The sequence below is a fragment of the Anguilla anguilla genome, chromosome 2 (genome assembly GCF_013347855.1).
Source record: "Anguilla anguilla isolate fAngAng1 chromosome 2, fAngAng1.pri, whole genome shotgun sequence".
Taxonomy (NCBI): Eukaryota; Metazoa; Chordata; class Actinopteri; order Anguilliformes; family Anguillidae; genus Anguilla; species Anguilla anguilla.
In genome coordinates this window covers 34,845,863-34,868,457 of record NC_049202.1, presented here as the reverse complement: position 1 = coordinate 34,868,457, position 22,595 = coordinate 34,845,863, and the positions used below count along the sequence as shown (strand labels likewise).

The following is a 22,595-nucleotide window of genomic DNA, read 5'->3' as shown; positions in this document are numbered from 1 at the left end:
TAATGCTGACAAAAAAATCATGGGCATGGGTGCATAGAAAAAGAAGGACACCTCTCTGTATGAAGATATAACTGCATTTGCCTGTAACCATTGACTTTATACTATAATACTGAAGCCTACTTAATTTGTTGCTGTTGACTATTCATATTTTCTAAGTACAAGCATGCAACAGTTGAACATTTGTTCTTTTGTCACTTTTTATTCACAGCTCCAAGATGACCTCTTTCCAGCCCTGATCATTTCGCCGTACACAACTCCTTGGGAAAATAACTGAGATGACATCCGTGGCCAATAAAGAGCTGGTGTTGGTGGAGTTTGAGTATGAGTACACCGGCAGAGATGGTGCCCTTGTGTCCATCAAACCCAACGAACGGTACATTCTTGTGTCCAGGACCAATGATCACTGGTGGCATGTCCGCAAGGATGAGCAAACCAAACCGTTCTACATACCTGCCAAATATGTGAAAGAACTCCCGGTGGATTTCCCATCCCCGTTGGACTTCATTAGGCCAAATGGCCTGACGACCTCAGAGCCTTTGATGAACCAAGGTCCAGTTGATCTGCTGGACGAGAAGCCTGACGAAGTCACGCTCAGGCTCCGTTCACTGTCGAGCAGTGGCAAGAGAGCCGAAGATCGAATGTCGACGTTTGGTACCCCTCAAGACCTTCAGGACTTAAAGCAGTATGGACTCCCGGATTCTGTCAATGCACAGCAAACACACACCAGCAGCAGCTCTGCACCCTTGTCCTTCTCAAAAAATGCCTCACAACACATGAAGAGGCACACCATAGCCCCCAGTGCCTTTGGCCCAGCTGATTCAGGAACACAATCAACTCAGCCGAGGTTACTGGAGGCTAAACACCGACAGTCAATTGGACTACCAGAACTTCCAATAACATTAGAACTCATTCAACAGGCTGACTCTACACAGGACTCTGAGAATATTTACGAGATGATCCCAGACATGCAGGATGCAAATTCCAAAGCCTCCTTAGCGATGGACAACGTGCCAGCCCCTGCTCCCCCCTCTGTTCCTCTTCCTTCCATGGTTGAGGCTGCGCCTGTTGCACCCACTCCAGCCCCTCGCCCTCCTCCTACCATCCAGGTAAAGTAGCAAATCTGTCCTAAATACCAAGTGAACACATTGGTGCAATGAGGCACATACCAGAAACTTACAGGTTCTACAGTACAGTCCCGTAAGTATTTGAACAGAGACACTATTTTTGTTGTTTTGGGTCTGTACTCCAGCCCAATGGATTTGAATTGAAGCAATATGACGTTAAAGTGCAGTCTGTCATCTGTAAGTCTGAGGGCATTTACATTCATATCTGGTGATCCATTTAGGAATTACATCTCATTTTATATACTGTATCGTCCCCCCATTTCAGGGGATCAAACGTAATTGGACAAATTAACATATTCTTAAATTCAGGCACCATATTTAGTAATTGGTTGCAAATCCTTTGCATTCAATGACTGCCTTAAATCTGAAGACCCAGAAACATCACCAGACGCTAGGTATCTGCCCTGGCGATGCTCTGCCACACATGTACTGCAGCCATCTTCAGTTCCTGTTTGTTTTGGGGGCTTTTTGCCTTCAATCTTGTCTTTAGCCAGTGAAACACTCATTTGGAGCAGTTCCTTTCTATCACCACGCTTTTTGCTTTCCATAACTTTGGTACAGGTTAATACTCATCTCAGCTGTTCTTAAGTCTTTATTCAAGAACTCCACAATTTTAATGTACCTTTTAACAAACTCTAATCTGACCATTTTGTACTTGAGGCACACCAATCGGTTGCTTCTTGAGGTGAATCCTCTTGCGATTATGCTGCTGTCGTCTCTTTATGGTAGTCTTTGGCACATCTATGTGTACATCCTGGAGAATGTTCTTGATCTGACATTTGAAAAGACGTTTTTCTTCACAATTGAAAGTATTTTTGGTCATGCACTATAGTGGTCTGCCATTGTCTACCAGGTTGTTTGCTTTTGCTGAACTCATTAATGTACCAAACAGTTGATTTTGACAGCCCCAATATTCTGGTCATGTCTCTGATCAATTTATTTAGCCAAATATTGGGTGTGTCAGTTTATCAGCCTGATGGCCTGCTTTTCTGGCATTGATTCTCCTTTGGTTGTTATGTTGAGAGATAACAGCAAGACTAAAAATATATGCCACACTTAAAATCAACTCTAGACCTTTTGCCAGCAAATCACCTGATATGGATATACTGCCCTCAAACTGAAACTGACAGCTTGCACTTTAACCTCATATTCATTGTTTCAATTCAAACCAATGCACTGGAGTACAGAGCCAAAACAACAGAAAATGTGTTGCTCTCCAAATATTTATGGACTGCACTGTATATACACTACATTTACAAGAGCATGTGGACACATGAACATCATGCCCATATGTACTTGTTGAACATCTCATTTCAAAACCATGGGCATTAATATGGAGTTGGATTCCCCTTTGCTGCTGTAACAGCCTCCACTCTTCTGGGAAGGATTTCCAGTAGATTTTGGAACATGGCTGCGGGGATTAGTTTCCATTCAGCCACAAGAGCATTGATAAGGCTGAGCACTGATGTTGGGTGTAAGGCCTGGCTCACAGTTGGCATTTCAATTAAACCATTTCTTCATGGACCCAGGACCTTTGCTTTGTGCATGGGTGCATTGTCATGCTGAAACAGGACAGCACCATCCCCAAACTGTTTCCACGAAGTTGGAAATGCACTATTCTCTGCAATGCCATTATATGCTGTAACATTAAGATTTCCTTTCACTGGAACTAAGGGGCCTAGCCCAAACCATGAAAAACAGCACCATTATTCCTCCTCCACCAAGTTTTACACTTGGCACTACTTTTGGAAATGTAGAGTATTAATGGTTACCTGTAGCAGCATTCATGAAGATTGGACAGCATTTGGTGTTCTTAAACATAAACAACCATGCCAGGAGGTAATAAAAAATAAATAGGTCCAATAAAGGTTAAGATAAAAGATATCATGTAAACATTTTCTGTGGTTGCAACACAGGGGGGAGCTGTTTCCTTGTTTATAGTTTAAAGCTGACTAAACACCCTGAGAATGAATAGGCCCACATTCTTATCAGAGCTGGTAAACATGACTTCAGTGTAATTCTGACATTGAACTGGTGCACAGTTACAAGGATTAACATACACACTTTTCTGTACAGAAGAAAATGGTAAAAAGTATAATGTAATGGCACTAATTTTTATAGTAAAGAATGTTTTCTTTTCCAAAGCAATGATTCACAGTACGCTCATCCCTCACAATGCAATAGTTACTTCAGTCACCTCAGACAAATGGGCAGTATAGTGACATTTAATATCATTGCGCTTGGAAAGACTGCACATACCTTAGAAAAAAAATATTTTCTATAAAATATTAAAAAATATATGTCTATAAAAATCTATAAAAGCATGACCTTGATGAATAATAGTGATGATGATGGTACGAGTCATAACTGAGTTAATGAAAATCTCTTTATAATTCACTGCTCTTTTTGTACAGTATAAAGTAGAAAAGGCATAGATTAACAATGAAGAGGGTTAAGTGGGGGCTAAGTGGGCTGTTATGCTAAGAAGTTTTAATTTAAGTTTGAGCAGATAGAGGGTACTGGGAGACAATGCATTATAAGACAACGAAGCTTACATTTGATGAAACAAACCTGACTTTCAGTGTTCAAGAATGTGGGGTAGTTAATGATACAATATGATAAATTGTAAGTGCTCAAAAGTTTTGGTGTTAAGGACTTGGACTCCCATTATTTACAGAAGTTCAATGAATCTCGCATTGAGAAAAAAAAACCTCTGGTTTCCTTTGGGTTGACTCCCAAACAAAGGGCCATCTATGTCTCAGCACAGGATGGAACTACCAAGAAACTCCTTCAGAGCAGTCTGCCTATGCTCAGGAATCCACTGGTCAAGTAATTATTATGTCGAAAGAAGCAGATGGTCTTTACTGTCCAAGTTCTGACCATTCAGAGTTTTTCATATGTTCAGTCCATAGCCCAAGTTTCATGGTTTAAATTTCAATCTCCTCAGAAAATCTGCTGTCGGCATAAACCTTCAGTTTGAGAGAGGTTTACGTAATGAGGAGCTCAAAATCTCCATGGGGCTCTTATCACACATGGGAATCTGGAAAGGTTTGGAATGTACAGGAAGGGAGGGTACAGATTTGGGCACGCGGTTGTGTACTGTTGTTGACTTGGCTTTGTGATGGGTTGGCTGTGTCCCATCCCGAAAACCAGTTGTGGGTCATTTTCTTCTAATTATGAGTTGGTCGCAAAGCTTCGAGCTGGACTTGTTATTGGTGTTAATGACTGATACAAGGTAGGGCTTGTGGTGTATGAAACTCATTGACTATCTTATTTTGAATATGTTTAAGGGGACAGTATGTATTACCAATAACTGATTTTTTTTTTATTGGCATTGTACGTAAGTTTTTAAAACTTGAGAAACATATGGCTTTTGGGAAAAGTTCATCTACATGCTTTGCTTAAGTTTCACTAAGTTATAGGCAATATTTTTTTCACTTCACAAACATAATTTGGCAAGCTCTGAAATCACTATACCAAACTTGCCAAACTGAGTTTGTGAAGAAGGCAAAATGGTTCCATTTACTTTGAAGTCAAAGTTAAGAATAAATGTTAATTGAAGCCTGTAGCCTATGTATAGAACACATTCTAGGAGCAATACACGCCACTAATGGAATACATATTCTTGGCAAGATTACTACTTAGCATTTTTGAACAGACCTTGGTTTACAATGGCTAGTTGATTCACTAGAAAAACATTTCTAAATGTAAAGCGAAAGCATACTATTGTCATCTAATTTTTCTGATGAATTAACTGAGAATTAAAAGTGAATACAATGTGACATTCTGTTTCTTTTGACCCAGCCAGTGTATATTTCTCAGTAATATCACAATTTACACATGTTCCTTATACAGTCCATTTTTTCAATAGGTATTTTTGGATAGCACTGTCTCAGACATAGAGGAGAAATATTAAGTAGTGAGAGTTCCCCCTGACTATGTACGACTAGATGCATTTTGGTTCAGGGTTGTGTGATTGATTCAGCTGTAGAGAAAATAGCTCACAGTATGTAATGGGTCCGCTGTCCTGGTAATGGAGAATCAGCTGCTCTTAGCTCATTCTGTGTCAGTCAACGTTGTTCTAATTAACTAAGCAGAGGCAGTCATCCTTACAAAAACTAGACACTAAGTGCTGCACTTCTGCATACCTCAGTTTTCATACTTATGAATCTGGCCATTACTGAAGAGAATTAGATAACCAGTAGATTACTGACATGACACATCTCATGATAAAATATGAGGAAACAAACTGCAGAGCTAAGGATTAGATCATCTTTGCCCATGATGCCATTGCACTTGTTTGATAGACAAGCACTATATACTCAGGAAATAGCAACCTGTACATGCAGTATCAGAAACTTTTTTTGCACATTTTTGGAAAATGCTCTTCTTATAGGTACCCTGAGGAGTTCTAATACACTACATGGCCAAAAGTTTGTGGACACCTGACATCCAACATCTCAAATTGGTCCACCCTTTGCTGCTATAACAACCTCTACTCTTTTGGGAAGGCTTTACACCAGATGTTAGAGCATTGCTGCAGGGATTAACTTCCATTCAGCCAGAAAAGCATTAGTGAGGTCAGGCACTGATTGGGCCATGAGGCCTGGCTCACAGTTGGCTTTCCAATTGATCCCAAAGGTGTTGGATGTGGGGTTGAGGTCAGGACTGCAAGCCAGTCGAGTTCTTCCACACTGTTCTTGATAAAACAATTTCTATATGGAGCTTGCTGTCTTCCCAGGGGCATTGTCATGCTGAAACAGGCAAGGACCTTCCCCAAACTGTTGGGAAAGCACAGAATCATCTGGAATGAGATTGCATGGTGTAGCATTAAGATTTGCCTTCACTGGAACTAAGGGGCCTAGCCCAAACTATGAAAAACAGCCCCAGACCAAGGGGTGTCCAGATACTTTTGGTCATATTGTGCATGTATGCTAAAAATAAAATTAAAAAGTCATGTGAAATACAGTGAATTTAGTTGAAAATTGAATAATTTGACTTTCCTATATTAAGACTCAGTGGAATACGTAAAACATCATGTGACACTGGCACTCACTGCATGTTTCCATGATAGATGCCTCCCAAACACAAAATTGAGATCTGTAAACTGAATCAGAAATATCAAGCCTTACAAAGGGGTGTGTCCTTTATAAAGTGATTCTTGTCATAAAACAATTATTGATCATACAGTAAGCAACTAAATAAATAAATATGGCCTATCTACATCTAAGAAAAGGAACACAGGAATGGAACATGATTGCACCCTGCATCACACACTAAAGTCACAATGAAAACAATCCAACTGGCTTTATAGGAACCCAGCCTGAATCTGTGAGCAATAGGCAAAATGATCTGTCTCTGGGAAGACCTCTCTTCTTAAATTCTAACCTACACAAGCTATTGCAATTTATTTCACATATTTGCTTTGTGAACCTATATTTAAAACAGGGAGTATATTGTATCACCCAGCTATAAGCAAGCTAGCCTGGAGTCCTAGAAGAGCTGTGTGGTGTAGCCTTAGGGTGTAGCATGTATTGAAATTACTTCCTGTTATGCACTTCCTGTAATGATGGTACTGCACTATTTTTTCTGAAGAGTTGGGCTTGTCCTGTGTGAAAGGGCCTCTAATTTTCTGCTTCTCAAGCTTGTGAGGACCTCTCTGAGGTTTCTTACTGAAGGCGCTTTGTTCATTGCCAGTTTCTCAATCAGAAAACAGGCAGAGGGTCTGGCTCAACTGATTTAGGGCCTTTCCTCTTTGTAAACAGAGGCACAGTTAAACTGAGTGTTTAAAAGGCTAGGGGGCCCCAATCTTCGACCACTTGTGGAACGTTGCTTTGTGCATCTTTGTCAATATGAAATTGGTTGTGTATTGCTGGATATGCTAAAAGGAAAACTGAAGTTGGTGGAATGTTTGTGTCACAACTCGTATATTGTGAAAGCAGCAATATTAAATTGTCCACAAAAATAATACAGACAAAAAATGTTCAATAGCCTTGTGTTCTAAACAGCTGCATCAAAGTCACTGTATTAGAGCGCAGCACTCGGTTGAAAATGTTAATATCGCTATCGTGAAAATATAGTGATGGTGCTGAGCCAAATGATGTGACCTGGATTTAATTTCTCTATTCAGGAATGAGAGCGTTTTTGGGGCGGGGTTCCGATGTCGTGCGCCTTTTGGCAAATGTGGTTCTGAGAACGACAAGTGTTCATGGGCATCAGTTCAGAAGACAACCTGTGCAGATCAACTCAGGTTTATGCTGTCTGGATGGGCAGACTGTAGACACCGGCTATTAGACTGACTCACTGTAAAACAATGTAAAGCAATTCCCATGAATATCAAATCCGTTTTAAAAGACCTTGTAGGTAAACAGGTTTATTCTTCAGCCTACTCATTAAATCACGACGCGCGGTTAGGAAGGAATGGGTTAAAGACTGTTGGCTCCACAACCACTCCCAAAAGGTTAGCTCAGCGACTACCTGGTCGCCAGAGTCCGGAAGAGTTGGTGTTTTGCTCAGAGGTGAAAACTTCGAAAACTTGGAATACACGTCTCGCGTAGGCGTTAATTAGGCTACATCACAATTACCAAGAGCTCTAAAAAAAGACCCATTCAGAACAACGATTCATTTCCAGAAAGCGGTCTGTAGGCTACACCTGTTTCATAAAGGTACGATTATGTTACTTCTCATTAAGTCAGTAATATTGAAAATGTAAATCAATTTACAGAAGACTAATTTGGTGGTGGACACTGTAGAGTTTCAGAGTTTGTTTGATTATCTTATCTTCACTTGTAGTTTATAAAACTTTAATTTGTAGTTCTAAAAGCTGTTTCATCGTTTGATAATTTGTTCTCTGTATCCGGTCAAACAGTAAACTCAGAAGTAGGCTAGATCTTCTAAAATAGAGTTTTGAAAATCAATCATTACGCTAATAGCAACATGGAAACAGGGCGATTAACAAAATCGTGACAGTATGGACGTATGTGTTTTAAAGCTGACGAAGCCCTTCACCTTTAAAATTTATTTTACGCAATGTGATTACAGTTTACTCATTTAAACATTCATGTACGGGATTGTAGGCTACACTTAAGGTAACGAACATGTGTACCCTATCCACTTTTATTCGAGAAGGCTAGACTCAGCAAACAATTTATCCGAGTGCTACTTTATCTATGACATACCGTGTACAACATGCTGTAAGACATTTGCGTAAATAATATTTAATGTGACGACGGTCGTGACAGTCCCGTAGTGAGGACTATAATGGTTTAAGAAGTGGAGCTGCGCATTATGCGGTACACAGGTACCGGTACAGGCTCTTCCAGTGGGGGTGCGTTTGCCTCATGGTTACGTCTAGTTCCCCATAGCGATCTCAAGTCTGGTGCTTAAAGTATAGGTCTGTCTGGATCACTTAGCTATCTCAAACGCGGATATGCCATATTTATCAGAATGTTCATGATTTTGTTACAACTGAATAATAAATGTCATTTTAAAACAATTTCTGATTAATATATATATTTACAAAATTATGTTTTAAAATAATTTAAAACTGAATTTCTGAATATACATGTATAAGTTTCATGGGTCATTTTTACACTGTTATACAGGCATAACTTACTGATTTATGGATCACAGAAGCACTACAGTTAATTGAAATATACTGGGGTTCTACAAATAATAGCAATGTCTGCCATTGGTGCCACAGGCTATTACATGTTATTTGGCAGATGCTTTTATCCAAAGCAATGGACAATAAGTGCATGCCGAAGGTCATTGGAACAAATGCAGAACGCAGGTCCATGAAGTATTAAGTATCAGTATCAGGGGAAGCTAAGGATTTTGATTGAAGGGGGAGGGGAGTTGGTGGAGGGATTTGAAGCAGCTTCACCCTGTTTTGTAACTGTATAATTGAAATTAAAAAAAATTTTATAAAAAAAAAAAAAAAAAGTGTTAAGTATCAGTTATTCATAGCCATTGAAGTTCAAGTGTAGTTCATGCAGCAAGCATAGGCTAAGTCAGTGAAGTTATGGCAAGTCAAACTAGGAGTGAGGAATGATTACAAGAGATATGATAAAGAGTTACAGTACAACATAAAGATGATAGTACAAGCGCAACACAAAAGTGCTAGATGAAGATACAAGCGCAACATGAAAGTGCTAGAAGATCAAGATACAAGAATACAAGTGTTATAAGAGAAGTGATCTGAGAGTGGGAGTAATCCTACAGAGGAATATTGTTTGAGCTAGTCAAGGTACAGTCTGTGCAGATGCATCTTCTGACCATGGCGGAAAATGGGCAGTGACTGTGTGGTTCATAGAGGAATGGGGAGTTTGTTCCACCACTGGGAAGCTAGGGTGGAAAAGCTTCATGGTTGGGACGAGCAAGAACCATTCACCTGGATGGCAGGAAGTGTCCCGCTGCATCAGAGTGGAGTGGTTGAGCTGGCATGTAGGGTTTAATTATGTCCTATAGGTAGGCGGGGCTGGCCTGTTGGCTGCAGTGTAGGTCAGAGTCAGGACTTTGAAACTTGGTGGTGACTGATAGCCAGTGGAGTGACCTCAGCAGGGCAGTGACATGCGAGTACTTAGGAAGGTTGAAGACAAACTGGGCAGCAGTGTTCTGGGTGAGTTGTAGTGATTGTATGGCACAGGCTGGTAGGCTTGCAAGAAGGTAGTTGCAGTAATCTAGATTGGAGATTACCAAAGCCAGGACGAGTAGCTGGGTGGAGTACATGGTCAGGTGTGGTCGAATGCTCCTGACGTTGTACAGGATTAATCTGCAGGACCGTGATGTTGCTATGATGTGTTTCTTGAAGTCTATGTGGTCATCCAGGACCACCCCCAGGTTCTTTGAAGGCTGAGAGGCAGCCACTGTGGTACCATCAACAGTGAGGGAGAGCGCTAATAGTAGGGCAGTCTTGTTAGGGATGAAGAATAGCTCCATCTGGTCGAGGTGGAGCTTCATGTGATGCCTGGCCATCCATGTGAGATAGTTCTTGACATCAGAGGGGTCTAAGGTAGGTTTCTTAAGGAGTTTGGTAACATGAGCTGTCTTAAGGTCCGAGGTAACATAGCCACAGGTAAGGGAGTTGTTAATGATGGAGGACAGATAAGGAAGAAGCTCACCGGATATTGACTGGTGGACTGCTGATGGGATGGGGTCTAGCGAACAGGTGGTTGCATAATGTGTTGGAGTACATCTGTGTCCTCCAGCATCATGAAGGGGGTCAGGCTTGCAGTGGGTTTGTCCTGGGTAGTAGGGCCATCACTGGATGAGTGAAGGAGTTTCGGATACTAGCCAGCTTGCCCTCAAAACAGGCTAGAAACTCCTCTGCAGAAAGGAAAGAGGGAGAGGGGGAATGAGGAGGGAAGAAAATGTGGAGAATAGTTTGTGTAGGTTAGAGACACATGCAATGATCTTAGACTGAACAAATGAAGTCTCAGCCAATGTGACAGCAGATGTGAAGGCTGCCAGCAAGGTGTGGTATGAGGTAAGGTCATAGGATCTGTATTTCCCCCACATCCCCTCGGCCCACAGCCCACAGACAGTACAAAGTGAGTAAAGAAACTGGCAGAGGCATGAGTTAAAGGTAGAGGTAGCAAGGTCAACAGGCAGGTTAGAAAAAGAAGCAGGAAGGGGAAGTGTAGAGAGAGCAGTGGAGATGAGGGAGGAGTGCAAGAGAGTATGGAGATTTCCCCTGATAGTTGCAGTGGATGAGTTGTTAGAGGGTTTGTGGGAGAGTAGGTAGCAGAGAGAGGTAGAAACAAAGAAGTGATCTTTGATAATGTGATCTTTTGGACCTATAAGAAGAGATAATAATCAAATGCAATATATAGGTCATTCTGTGGCAAGGCAACCACATTTTTCAACTTGGGGGGGGGGTCCATTATGTCCCCCAGGTAACTAAATCAACTTGCCTTGTGAGGCATGGTTGGCCTTGTAATTGGAAATTGATTGACCTACATGTGGCAGCTGTGCAGCCAGAACTGCTCCTGCCCTCAGTTGTTTGGGATCCTAAAGTTGATTGTGTGGCGTGTGCCAGCTATTTTCTCACTGCTGAGCAGTTTATGCTCAGGATTCTCTTGGTATGATTTCAGTGTTCTATGGTATGAATTTAACTTTATGTTCTATATGTTAGTCACCTGTGTTAAATTACCCATAATGCATTTCTGCTAGATTTTCCAAAAAAAATTCAGTGTTCCAGAATTAAATGTAAATTTTCATGTAATTCAGGCAAATGTCTTGATCTTTTTGTTTCGTGTGTGGTTGTCAGACATTTTCTTGAATGGTCCAAACTGTGTGCTGTCCAAAAAGAACCCCTTTTGGATTTAAAAAAGGCCCCAACCAGTTTTCAGAAAACAAAGTTCTTGCTCTCATTTCAGCTGGACACAAGGGAAACTGAACCCACCTGTGTTTTGCCATAATAAAGGGCCCCTTCAGCCTCTTTTTGACTGGAAACCTGTCACACGGAGCCCGTATCTCCTTTACGTCTCCACCAGCCTTTGAGAAACAAACAAAATACCATGAAACTGCTCAAACAGGTAGTGTAGCAGGCAAGGCTCAGAGCCTCTCTGTTCCTGATCTGAGTGAATCTAGGAGCCAGCCGAGGTTCAGGGGAAGGACAAGTGAGACTCCACTTTGTTCTTTTCTTTTCTTCCTTTCATAGAACAAACATTTCATTCAAACATTCCACTTTTTCCAGTGGCCCCTTGATCAGGATTTATCTTAATGCCTGTGTTTATCACAGCAAGAGCCTATCGTCGGTCTAGCGTCCCCTCCAACCACAGCCGCTTCCACCCTTGTGAAAATGCAAGGTATGATTATTCCTGCCAGTCATTTCTCAATGTCTGCAGCTCACCCTTTTAGTTGGAAGCAGCGAGCCAATGTTGATCGACAGTGTAGTCAAGGCTTTATAGACCACACTCAATTTTAAGCTTAGAAAGATTGTTTTTGTTTGCCTTCGGATGGAGACCGTAACACAGATCTGTTCGTGCTGTAGGAAGACATACTAGAATTTGCAAATTCAACCCATGCTGACAATATAGCTGACTTCATGGAAAAAAACATTAACAGGGAAATGACAAAAGCACTCTATTTACTCCTGAATAGAATCTAATTATTTTAACCCAACTGATAAAGGGACATATAGTATCAGCACATCAGCTTCAGACGAGTCAAACATCCCCAGGTTGAGCCACTGTTGTCTCCATTCGGATCAACTGATTTACTGCTTGAAGGCACACAACTGCAGTTTGGCAGGGTGGAAACACAGCATTTTTGTGTACACCTGTCCTATACATTATCTGCCCCAGAGCTTCTGTTGAAAATCTTCACAGGTGTAATGAAGCCTGCCCTAGCTCAGCTATGAGAAAATTACAGGGATCCTACACTCAGTTTATTACATTGGGTGAGTCATTTTTGATTGCCATGTGCTGTTTTCTCCTTCCTGATTTAATCCATGTCTCATATGTAGTTGTTCACGTTCTTTATTAGTATGTAGTTTTCACTGTTTGACACAGGACGACTGACGCAAAACAATTCACAAGTACTATATGCAGTCGCTGATATCAGATATAATAACACAGATCTTCGCATGCTTGAGAACTATGTTTTTGACGTTTGTGGTGGACAGAGATGAAATTGGCACTACAAAGCTGTGAGTTTGTGGGTCACGTCAAGTTCAGCAGTACTGCGGGCTGAGACCATGCACTGGAGGGAAGAGTCCACTAAACGGCCTGGAAAAAAATTAGCCGTGGGCAAAAAAATCTTTGCGGATGGGAAAAGTATGATTCCTGACAATCAGCGTTCCATGAGGTAATCCAGGATTCAGGGCCATGGGGGATGACGTAATACGAGGCGGTCTTAAGACCATTCAGACGCCTGACTATCCCCTCCATGGCGTGATTTGGGCCCCAAGTAGTCCTGCCATTGTTTGATTGGGTGGTTGCTAATAGAGTTACGTAATTAGGCACCCTGCTTATCCAAAAACCAGTAGCGGACTGCATCTAGGGCACTTAGTCTCCTGCTCACAGCTTTGGCGGGATACTTTCTTGAATGGGTAAAGGGGAACCCTGGAGAAAACGAATGAATCTATGTCTGGCTGGCGCATATATTTTAAAATGAATGCCATGTGTATATCTTCTCTTAACTTTGTAGGTTGCTGATCATTTGCTATTTCTTGCCAAATGATGGTTTTGGTGCTTAGAGGAATAGTTGCCCACTCCGGTTGCAGTAAAATGAAATCTCATGTGAAAACCTTTCCTGACAGTCTCTCCTTCCTTTTGTCAATTCTCCAGTTTGCTCTCCACTGGGAGACTTTGGATACAGTAAAAAAAAAAAAAATCTAATAAAAATCTGGAGTTGGTGCAACTTACATTCGCCAGGAGGTCAGCTGAAACCAAGTTCGTGGATAAGTAGCTGACATTATTTTTAGTGTGCCTGATTCTCTCAGCAGGCAAGTAAGAAGCATGTGATTTCAATGACAGTGAGGCTGCTACCTCTGTTTTTGAACCGTCCTCCATTCCTGAGTGGTTGGCCTTCACTGGCGTTTTAAATAGACGCAGACGAAGGCTGTGTTTCCTCAAATATTTTCTGTGACTCCATCACTCACCTTCTCCACAGCTGCACACATTCATAAATCAATGTTATGCAGTGTTACAGCCAGCAGAATGTGACGGTGCGGCAATTTTCCTTTTGCCATGTGACTATAAGAACCAAAAGCCGATGCAAAGAACATTTGAATAACAAAGTGCCTTATTGGTGGGTACTGAGTAAAGATGGTCCCTTTCAGCTGTTCCAGGAACTCACGTTGCTTGGCCCGCTCTCTGCTGCAGTGGGCGAAGGGCCTGGCAGCCATCTCAGAGCTAATGGCTGCAAGTGATAATGAAAGTCTGACCAGTCCACAATGCTGCAGCTACATGTCAGAAATGTTATTTGCGTGTGGATAGTGCATCCTGTGACTGGTATGCTTACATTTGGCTGTACTTCAGTAACAAAGGGTGAACACACTGTACGGTCCTAGCTGCTTTTTAGAACACCAAGCCCTAGATAAAGGTGTACTGGTATGGTTACAGTATGTATGAGAATTGTGTGTGTGTGTGTGTGTGTGTGTGTGTGTGTGTGTGTGCGTGTGCATATTGATGAGTGTGTCACTAGGCATGCATTCGTAATGCATTTCTGCAGCTCCAGAACAACTGCATGCCTGCCAGTTGTACATTCTACATGACACCTCATATAAGGAAGTGATTGTTGAGCAATTCTCCCTTCAGCCAACTATTTGGCTTCTCCTGTCTGATAAAGAGTCCAGTGTGAACTAAAAAGGATACAGCTCAAAAAAAGGGTGTGGAATGATAATATTTCTTTAAGTTTTGTGACTGTGGGCCTGACGTCACAGAGATTGTTAGTAAAGCTGACTCACCTCTTGGATAAGGCAAATAGTATGAATCAGTATCGCCTCAAACACTTGCTCCACTCCTTGAGAAAGGCCAGCACAATAAAAACCCTGCTGACAATGTCAAAAGGAAGCTTGTGTTACGAAGTAAAAGAGAAGTAGCTTTTGACTATGATCAAATTACATAAGCCCTGGGCCACAGTCGGGCTGGTATCGGCTGTGCACTTTTTCAGAAATGGACAGCAAAAACATTGTTTGAAAAGTTTTTATATTGCAGGGTTTTCTTAGTCCTGCCTCTGCCTTCTCCCCAACTAATTTAATGTGCCATCCGGGTTAATGGAATGTGCACCCCCAAAGAGTGGTTTCCATGCCAACACTTCCTTTTTCAGAGCTAGCAGGAAGTACTTGAAATGTCCTGTTTTCTCTCTCTCTCTCTCTCTCTCTCTCCCCTCCCCTCCCCTCCCCTCTCTGCTCTCAGAGTAGACAGTTCTCTTTTTCAGTATTTGCAAGCGTATGCTGCGATTGGTCGCAGAACAGGCACAGCTGATTTGGCGTGTATGTGTGTAAGTGTGAGTGTGTGTGTGTGTGTGTGAATGTGTGCGTGTGTCTCATGGTTGGTAAGCTCAGCCTGTGCCTGTGTGTTGGGGTGGTGGTACTGTGGCTCTGCAGCTCGGTGGCCCTCTCTGGCACTGGCCCATTATGGTCGATGTGATCTGCAAAACTCGCCGGGGCTTCAGGCCCCGAGCACTGACCCTCCCGGTGCCCACCCAGGTAAGTCTAAAGCTCTTCTCTCTTCTCTTTCTCTCTGTGACTCTGTCTCTTTCTTTCCTTCCCTCTTTCTGTTTCCGTATTTCTGCCTCTCAATTCCTCTCTCTCTCTGAGAGTTTCTGTTCCATCTCAGGGAAACTTGACCCCGTAGTTACAGAATGGACTGACTGTGTAAAGCAGCTCGCTGGCGTGCCGGTATCTGCCCTGTTTGTGTGTTGTCTGAAAAGTTGTGAATTACCTCCTCGTCCCTGAGCTATTTCAGCCTGCCAATGTGGACGCGTGATTGTGATTGTCCATCGGTTTGTGTACGCCTGTCTTTCTGTGTTATGTTTAGAAACTCAGCTGCATTACATACATCCTGTTCGGAGCAGTCTGTTTTTGCATGAACAGTGACACATTTTATGTTCGTTTCCTGTCCTTTGAGAAGCGTGTCAGTCGCAAAAAAACTGACACACCGGGGCCTCAGTAATGAGTGACAGTAATCATGGCAGACCTGTAGGCGGCACTGTGCTCAGCCTGTGGATTACTGCAGACTGGGAAAACTTGGCATTTTCTTGGCTCTTTTGCTAATGAATGCGGCCAGTCGAGTGAAAGTTCCATGCTGCTTGATGCGGAATCCTTAAAGGTTTATAGATCAACACGTTCTCATCCCAACTTGTCAAATATTGCAGCTTGGACAAGGGCCTCGTTACTATTCGACGTGTTGGATAGACTTGGGCGTCCTCGGTTGACGAGTTCGGTAGCCCATTGACTACTAGGCTACTGAAATGAACTACGTCACCCAGCATGCATTAGCCTAGGTTTATGTTGATGTTTTTAAAATAATTTTACGTCTAGCCTATAGTATTAAAATTACATCATTTCTGGTATATTTCGGTATATGTGTATGTGATTTTAAGTAATTGAATTTGAATAGGTCACAATAGTATTGCTTATCTACAAATACGAGCTCTGAATTTGCGCTGAGGTTCTGGCTACTGTCTGTCCATAGCATCAAGATCCGCCGAAGTGGTAATGCAATTCAATGGGCTATTAAACTCGTCAACCGAAGACGCCCAAGTCTATCCAACGTGTCGAATAGTGACAAGAAAAGCCCTTGCCCAAGTTGCAATATTTGAAGAGTTGTGACGAGAATGTGTTATATAGATTGACTTTATATGGCTTGGGACGTACACTGTATTTTACTACAGAAAAGAAATGCACATGACTGGACTGTGGAGATGGGTCCAGACTGGGTATAGTCCTCAGTTTCACTGGACTGTAAAAAGGCCAGAAACAGAGGAGTCAGCGATGTTTAGTCACTCTAATTTTGGGTGAGCGTGGTCTTTAGACTCTATTGAATATGACTTGTGATTACAGCTAATCATCCTGAGAATGTCAATGATGAATGACAAACAAAAAACAAAGGATGACCTCAAGGCTTCAGAAGTTCCGTGGGATCCTTATCAGAGGACAACAACCAGCTGTGCGTAGACTATTTGAGGCAAAGCACCTCTCTGTTTTCCCAGGGATAACAATGGGCTTTGTTGTGAGTCTATTACTGTGGTCGTGAATGTCACCTTCTCAGAACTTTATCCAGTTCTCCCGAGTTTCAGTTGCCTGGCTGTGCCCACATAGATGCACTGACAGGTGTTCAAATACCCTAGCAGGGGAGGGCCGAGTATCGTGGTGGTGAATATAGAGCAACGGTCAGGTGCGGTGAGGAAGAGAGGGGGCTTTGAGCGAGGGCAGACCTTTCTCTCAGTTCACTCATGGCTGCAGGAAAAGCTTGATGTTCACACCTGGATGGTTCCTATACAGTGACTCTCACACTTTCCAGACTGTCGCCTCAAACGCCTCATCGTGATGGAGGTGAGAGTGAAGTTTCCCTGTTACGTGTGTTTTGCTTCTGAGGGTCTGGTTAACCGACCCGAGGATGCTTCTCTTCCTGATCTTTGAATAGCCTATCAACTGTGGGATTGCCACTGAATGAAAGCATTGTGACTGCTGTCAAATTGTATTTCTGCAAATACACAAATAGCTTCAATAAATGGGAATGAATGGGGCAAAATATTATGGAATATCAGCAATACAAGAAGTGTGTTGTACTGTAGGTTAAAGTGTATGATACCATAGCATACAACCCAAGTATTTCAGTTTGCACTTCCATAATATTTTTATTTGGACAAGTATATTAGAGCAAATGTATCATTTTTACAGGAAATACACGGAATTGAATACAGGAAAGTGGCAATTGTATTTTGTTAACATAGTATGGAAAGCACATGTTGCTTGTTTTTGTTGTATTGTATATTGCTAATATCAGAGGATATAGTTTCTGGAGGTCTAAATGTTTCTGCTTTTGTTTCTATGCGTCATATGCCACTATCATCGTAGTGGAGGAAATGTGGTCTAGAGTGAAAACTGCAAGGCTGTGTGTGTACGCGCATGTAGTGCTATTTAATCAGGGCTTACCAAAGTCAGCTCTATTCCCTCTTCTCCTCTTTGCTTACCATTGTTATGCCCTGTTCTCTTCTCCAAAGCTGGCACGTGTGTGGTTGAGAGAAAGTAAAACACATCCTCTGATGTTGAAGGTTTTGAGGTTCCTGGGAACAAGAAAATGCACCATTTTCAAAGGAATTGACAAATGAGTTTGAAGCAGATTTGTAAGCATGCACCTGTAATGGCCAGAGAGTGCAGGCGTGTGTGTGTGTGTGTGTGTGTGTGTGTGTGTGCGCGTGTGTGTCCGCTGGTGCTGACTGTGGTGAGTTGTATTAAAATATGAAAACAGTGTTGTTGAGGGCAGGATGGCTCTGTTGCGGTTTGGAGCTTTCTGCTCTGACCGTCTACTTCCTGAACAGGCTGAGCACCGGAAGGCTAATTCTGACGCATAATATACTCTATAATACCTCTGTAGCTTGCACCAGAAATAGGTTTTGATATGTTTGCACGTTACAATGGGGTAACATTTGCACAATTTCTCAAAAAACTAAGAATTGTAAGTGTCTGGGTATCACATGATTCAGTGCAAATACATCAGCAGGACTGTAAATAAAACTCATAAAACAATATTTACTCCTGGCCCTGGAAAGCTGCTGGGTATGCTGGTTTTTTTTGCCTTAAGATCAGCAACCAAATCAGCCATGTGTGGTACGGTCAGTTCACTGAGTAATGAACTGCTTTAACAAATCAACTAATGGTTGAGTCACGGTTAAAAACAACACTCTTTATAAGCACTCGCCTACCACCGAAGAGACCCAGGTTCAATCCTCGGCAGCAGTACTTCCGGCTTGGTCAGACGTTCCTATGAACACAATTGGCAGTGTTCGCGGGTGGGAAGCCGGTGGGGGTATGAGTCCTGATCGTTGCATTAGCGACTCCTACTCGTTGGTCGGGGCGCCTGTTCAGCGGGGAAGGAATCTTGGGGAGATAGCGTGAACCTCCGCGCTCGTTACGCTTTCCCAGTGAAACTCCTCGCTGTCAGGTGAAAAGAAGCGGCTGGCGACTCCCATTTTCTCCCCAATTTAGTCATTGTACCAATTCCCTGTGTGTATCACAGTCCTGGTTGATGCGCTATCCTCTGTCAGTCTACACCCTCCCCAGACAAAAAAACACTCTTCTGCTCTCCAATGGCAAGAGTAAACACCACTTATCTTAAAGGTTGGTGTGTGGTATTTACTGAATTGAGCAAAATCAGGCCAACGGTCTGTAAACTTAGTATTTCCTGAGGAAAATACTGGCAATGGATATTTTATTATATTATATTCCGGTAAAAGGATGGTGAATTAATCAAGCCTCTGTATTCTCATTGGTGGAAAAATACAGGCCTTCTCTTCTTGTTTTTCCCAATATTTTCTGAAACAAATCACAGGATTCAAGCTAGTGTTCTGAAGCAGCTTGCAGTTGGCTGTTCCACTACCCTGTTTAGCCTACCAGGCCCTTAGGCAATTATTGAGCTCACTAGCTCTCTCTTTCTTCTTAATGATGTTCTAAACAGTTGGTTTTGGTAAGCCTAAGGTTTGGCCTATGTCTCTGGTTGTTTTTCTTTTTCATATTTTTCAGCCTTATAATGGCTTCCTTGACTTTCATTGGCAGAACTCTGGTCCTTATACTAGCAAGCGTACCAATAGCAGACTCCGAAAGCAATCAAAAGCCAAGAAAGGATACCGAAAGTGGTCTTATACTTGCACTAATGAAGCAATTGAACACACTTGACTAATCATAAACATAATGATGCCCTGAAATGGGCTATGTATAAAAAGTGCATGTTGAAACCAATGTGCATTGTTTGATTGCACATCTAAAACTGTGAAAAAGATTAAGCCTCGAGATTAAGCAGCAACTGAATGGTGGCCATTGGAGGTGTGAATGTGTGTGTTTGTGTGTGAGTGTGGGTCTGCATGTGTATGAGAGACTGTGTGTCAGTGAAGGTGTGTCAGTGTGTCTACATAAAATATGCAGCTTTCTTTTAGCTAGGGTCAGTTTTGGGCAACTTGGAAAGAAGATGTCTGTAAGAGTTAGTTGAAAGTAGACATCTGAGTCCTGCATCTAGGTCTGGCATTCTACATTTCATCTCAGGTTCTTTTGGAATATTCTGCTGTCTTTTGGTTTTTGCATTTTGGATTACTTTTGGACAAATAAGATGTGGTTTGGTATCTTCCTTCATTCATTTGTTGAGTGTCCATGTCTGTAACCTGTGTTAAGTGTTTTAAGGTTGTTGAACTTCGTCTTTAGATTCCTCGTGAATATTTGATGTAACTTTTAAATTTCTTAGTTTTCATCTGGTTGAGAGTTGTAGGTTAATCCAATAGTTTTTTCTGCCTATCAACAAATTTGGCGATTTACATGTTAGGTAAGTGAGGTGTTTGAACTGTGATGTACTTGTGTTCGGTGTTCAGAGTGGACAAACTGCTGGGTTCGGAAAACTTAATATATTTCAATTAATCCTCACCTTGCTGACAATATTAGCCTTATCAAAGAAAACATCAGGTGAAAGTATCTTATGTTCCTCTTACAAGTTCCTATTGTGAATGTGAGGCTGATGGAGAAGTGTCATCTCCCATGAACAAGGTTCTGTGAGGGAGATTATGGAGTCAAAAGGAAGTGAAATTATTGCGGTTTCGATTGAGGATCTGACACTGGAAACTGACCCTGTGTCACCAGATCTGTGCTTCTCTTGGGAATCAGGGGGGCTACACGCCAGCAAAGCACTCTGCATTTTCTCTCACTTGGTTGATTATGAAGTTTCCAAATGGGTAATAGGACTGGAGTCAAAATCAGGATTTTGAGGGCATTTATGTTGGAATGGGGATTATAGAGGAATCCACCAGAAAAGGTGCAATTCTTAGGATGCTGGGATTTTGTTAATCTCTCACTGAGCTCTACAACATATGTTAGATTCAGTGGTAAAATGCGGTAGGGACCAAATTTATAGCAGTTATTTTTGGGTTTGAGTTGCAGGCATTAACCATTTCCTGATTACTTATGTGGTTTTTATGCTAAATTGAGCAACACAAGAGACAAAGCTTTTTTGTTAGATTACGTCTCTACTTCTTTTATTTTTAGTGCTGCTGTTTTTCGACATTCCAGTTGTGTTCCTATGAATGTATTAAGCTTAATGTGAGCAAATCTTTTTACCTCAGCAGTGAGTCACCTCATTGATTTGTAAGTTAATTACTCATCTAGGTTATCCCCATGTGTATGTCCTGCTCACTGTTTAAAGGCTATCTGTTTGATCAGAAAGGTCCGCTCAATAAGTTGTCTGTTTGGCGATAATGATATTCCGTCTGTGCTTTTTGTCCGGCCTCTGGACACGCATAGAGCCGTCGGCCGCGGAGCCTCTCTCTGATTGGCCTTCTCTCTTCTGATCGTCCGCAGGTCGAGTGCGAGAGCCCCACCACCGCCGTGTACGTCAACGTAGCAGAGCTGCGGAGGAGCATCGGCCAGTCCTCTCCACTGGTGTCTCCCTCCCCCTCCCCTCGGACGTCCTGTCACCTACGCCCGGACGAGGGATGGGAGGTGCACACTGACCAGGAGAGCGGTCTGGAGTTTTATTATCACCCTGACACGGGACAGACAACCTGGGACAACCCTTTTGACACCTTTCTGGACCGTGAGGTGCCTCCGGAGGTGCTGCCTTCCCCCTTGTCCGCTCGGTCCCCTGCCCCGTCGCCGCCCGCGCCTGCTGTCGGGACCTCTGACTGGGAGCAGTTACTGGATGAGACCAGCGGGCAGCACTACTTCTACAACCCAGTGTCGGGGGAGACGTCTTGGGACCCCCCGGAGCAGCTGTCCTCCTCCCCTGCTCGCATGGAGTCCATGGGCCTGCAGACTCCCCTGGGCGATGGACCGGTAGGATACCTGCGCAGATTTTCTCATTAAAGACTCTCATATTTCCATTGCCTTTAACAGTCTATTGTAATAGCACAATCAAGCCATTGAGGGTATAGCTGTAGATGGTTTTTATGTTAAAGCTTATTTTGAGCTTATTTTTAACTTGTACATGAATGCAATCCAGAAAATGCATCAAACACAATTTAGTGAATTTAAACCTAATGTAGTACTTGATTCTGAAATGATCCCATATAACAATAATAGCTATGTTTGAGCTTATTCAAAAATGTGAACTATGAACTAACCTTTATAAAGGACATAGGATTTGAAATGAAACAATGAGTTAATGCAGTCAGCTTTGATTTAAGGATATTTGCTTCCATATCCAGTGATCCATGTAGGAATTATTGCCCCTTTTTATGCATAGTCCCCCTATTTTAGGGTTCCAAAGGTAATTGGACATGCTTTGCTGTTTCTTGGCCAGATGTGTGTTGTTGCATCATCAGTTCATGCACAAGGAAGCTAACGAAAGTCGATTCTAGTTGTGGAAATTGCATTTGGAATTTGTTTTTGTTGTTTCTCAAACTTTCTGCACTTAAACCTCATGTTCATTGCTTTATTTCAAATCCAATATGCCAAAACAACAAATGTCCAAATACTTACAGACTGCACTATATATATGTGTGTGTGTGTGTGTGTGTGTGTGTGTGTGTGTGTGTGTGTGCATGTGCGTGTGTGTATGTGTGAAATTCAGTTGATAAAGTTTTAACCACTTAGGAAAATGTTAAAATGATAAAATGATTTTAAAAAATAATTTAAAGGGTAAATGACAAAAACAAGAATTATAAAGCGTATGTATAAAGCTTGCCACAGACCTTCCTGGAATTTGTTCATTCATAAATAAGTAAAGAAGGTCAGTAAGGCTGCTGTGTTGTTTACCTGATGGTAGACTTAAAATTTAGCTAGTATCTAAATATCTATTTATTTGCTAATCTAAAGTTAAA

General features: G+C 42.1%; 1 protein-coding gene across 5 annotated transcripts in view; it reads left to right on the top strand.

The window, feature by feature from the left end:
- LOC118220743 (rho GTPase-activating protein 15-like) overlaps positions 1-22,595 on the top strand; it is a 41,701-nt gene that overhangs the window by 4,755 nt on the left and 14,351 nt on the right. For 4 of the 5 annotated variants that reach the window (XM_035404923.1, XM_035404921.1, XM_035404922.1 and 1 more), the window contains exons 2-3: positions 209-1,106; positions 21,136-21,609. In XM_035404923.1, the coding sequence (XP_035260814.1) occupies positions 276-1,106; positions 21,136-21,609 (1,305 nt within the window). In that variant the 5' untranslated portion in view covers positions 209-275. Of the gene's footprint in view, positions 1-208; positions 1,107-15,001; positions 15,283-21,135; positions 21,610-22,595 lie in introns of those variants that run through there. The other variant, XM_035404924.1, reaches the window with a different exon arrangement.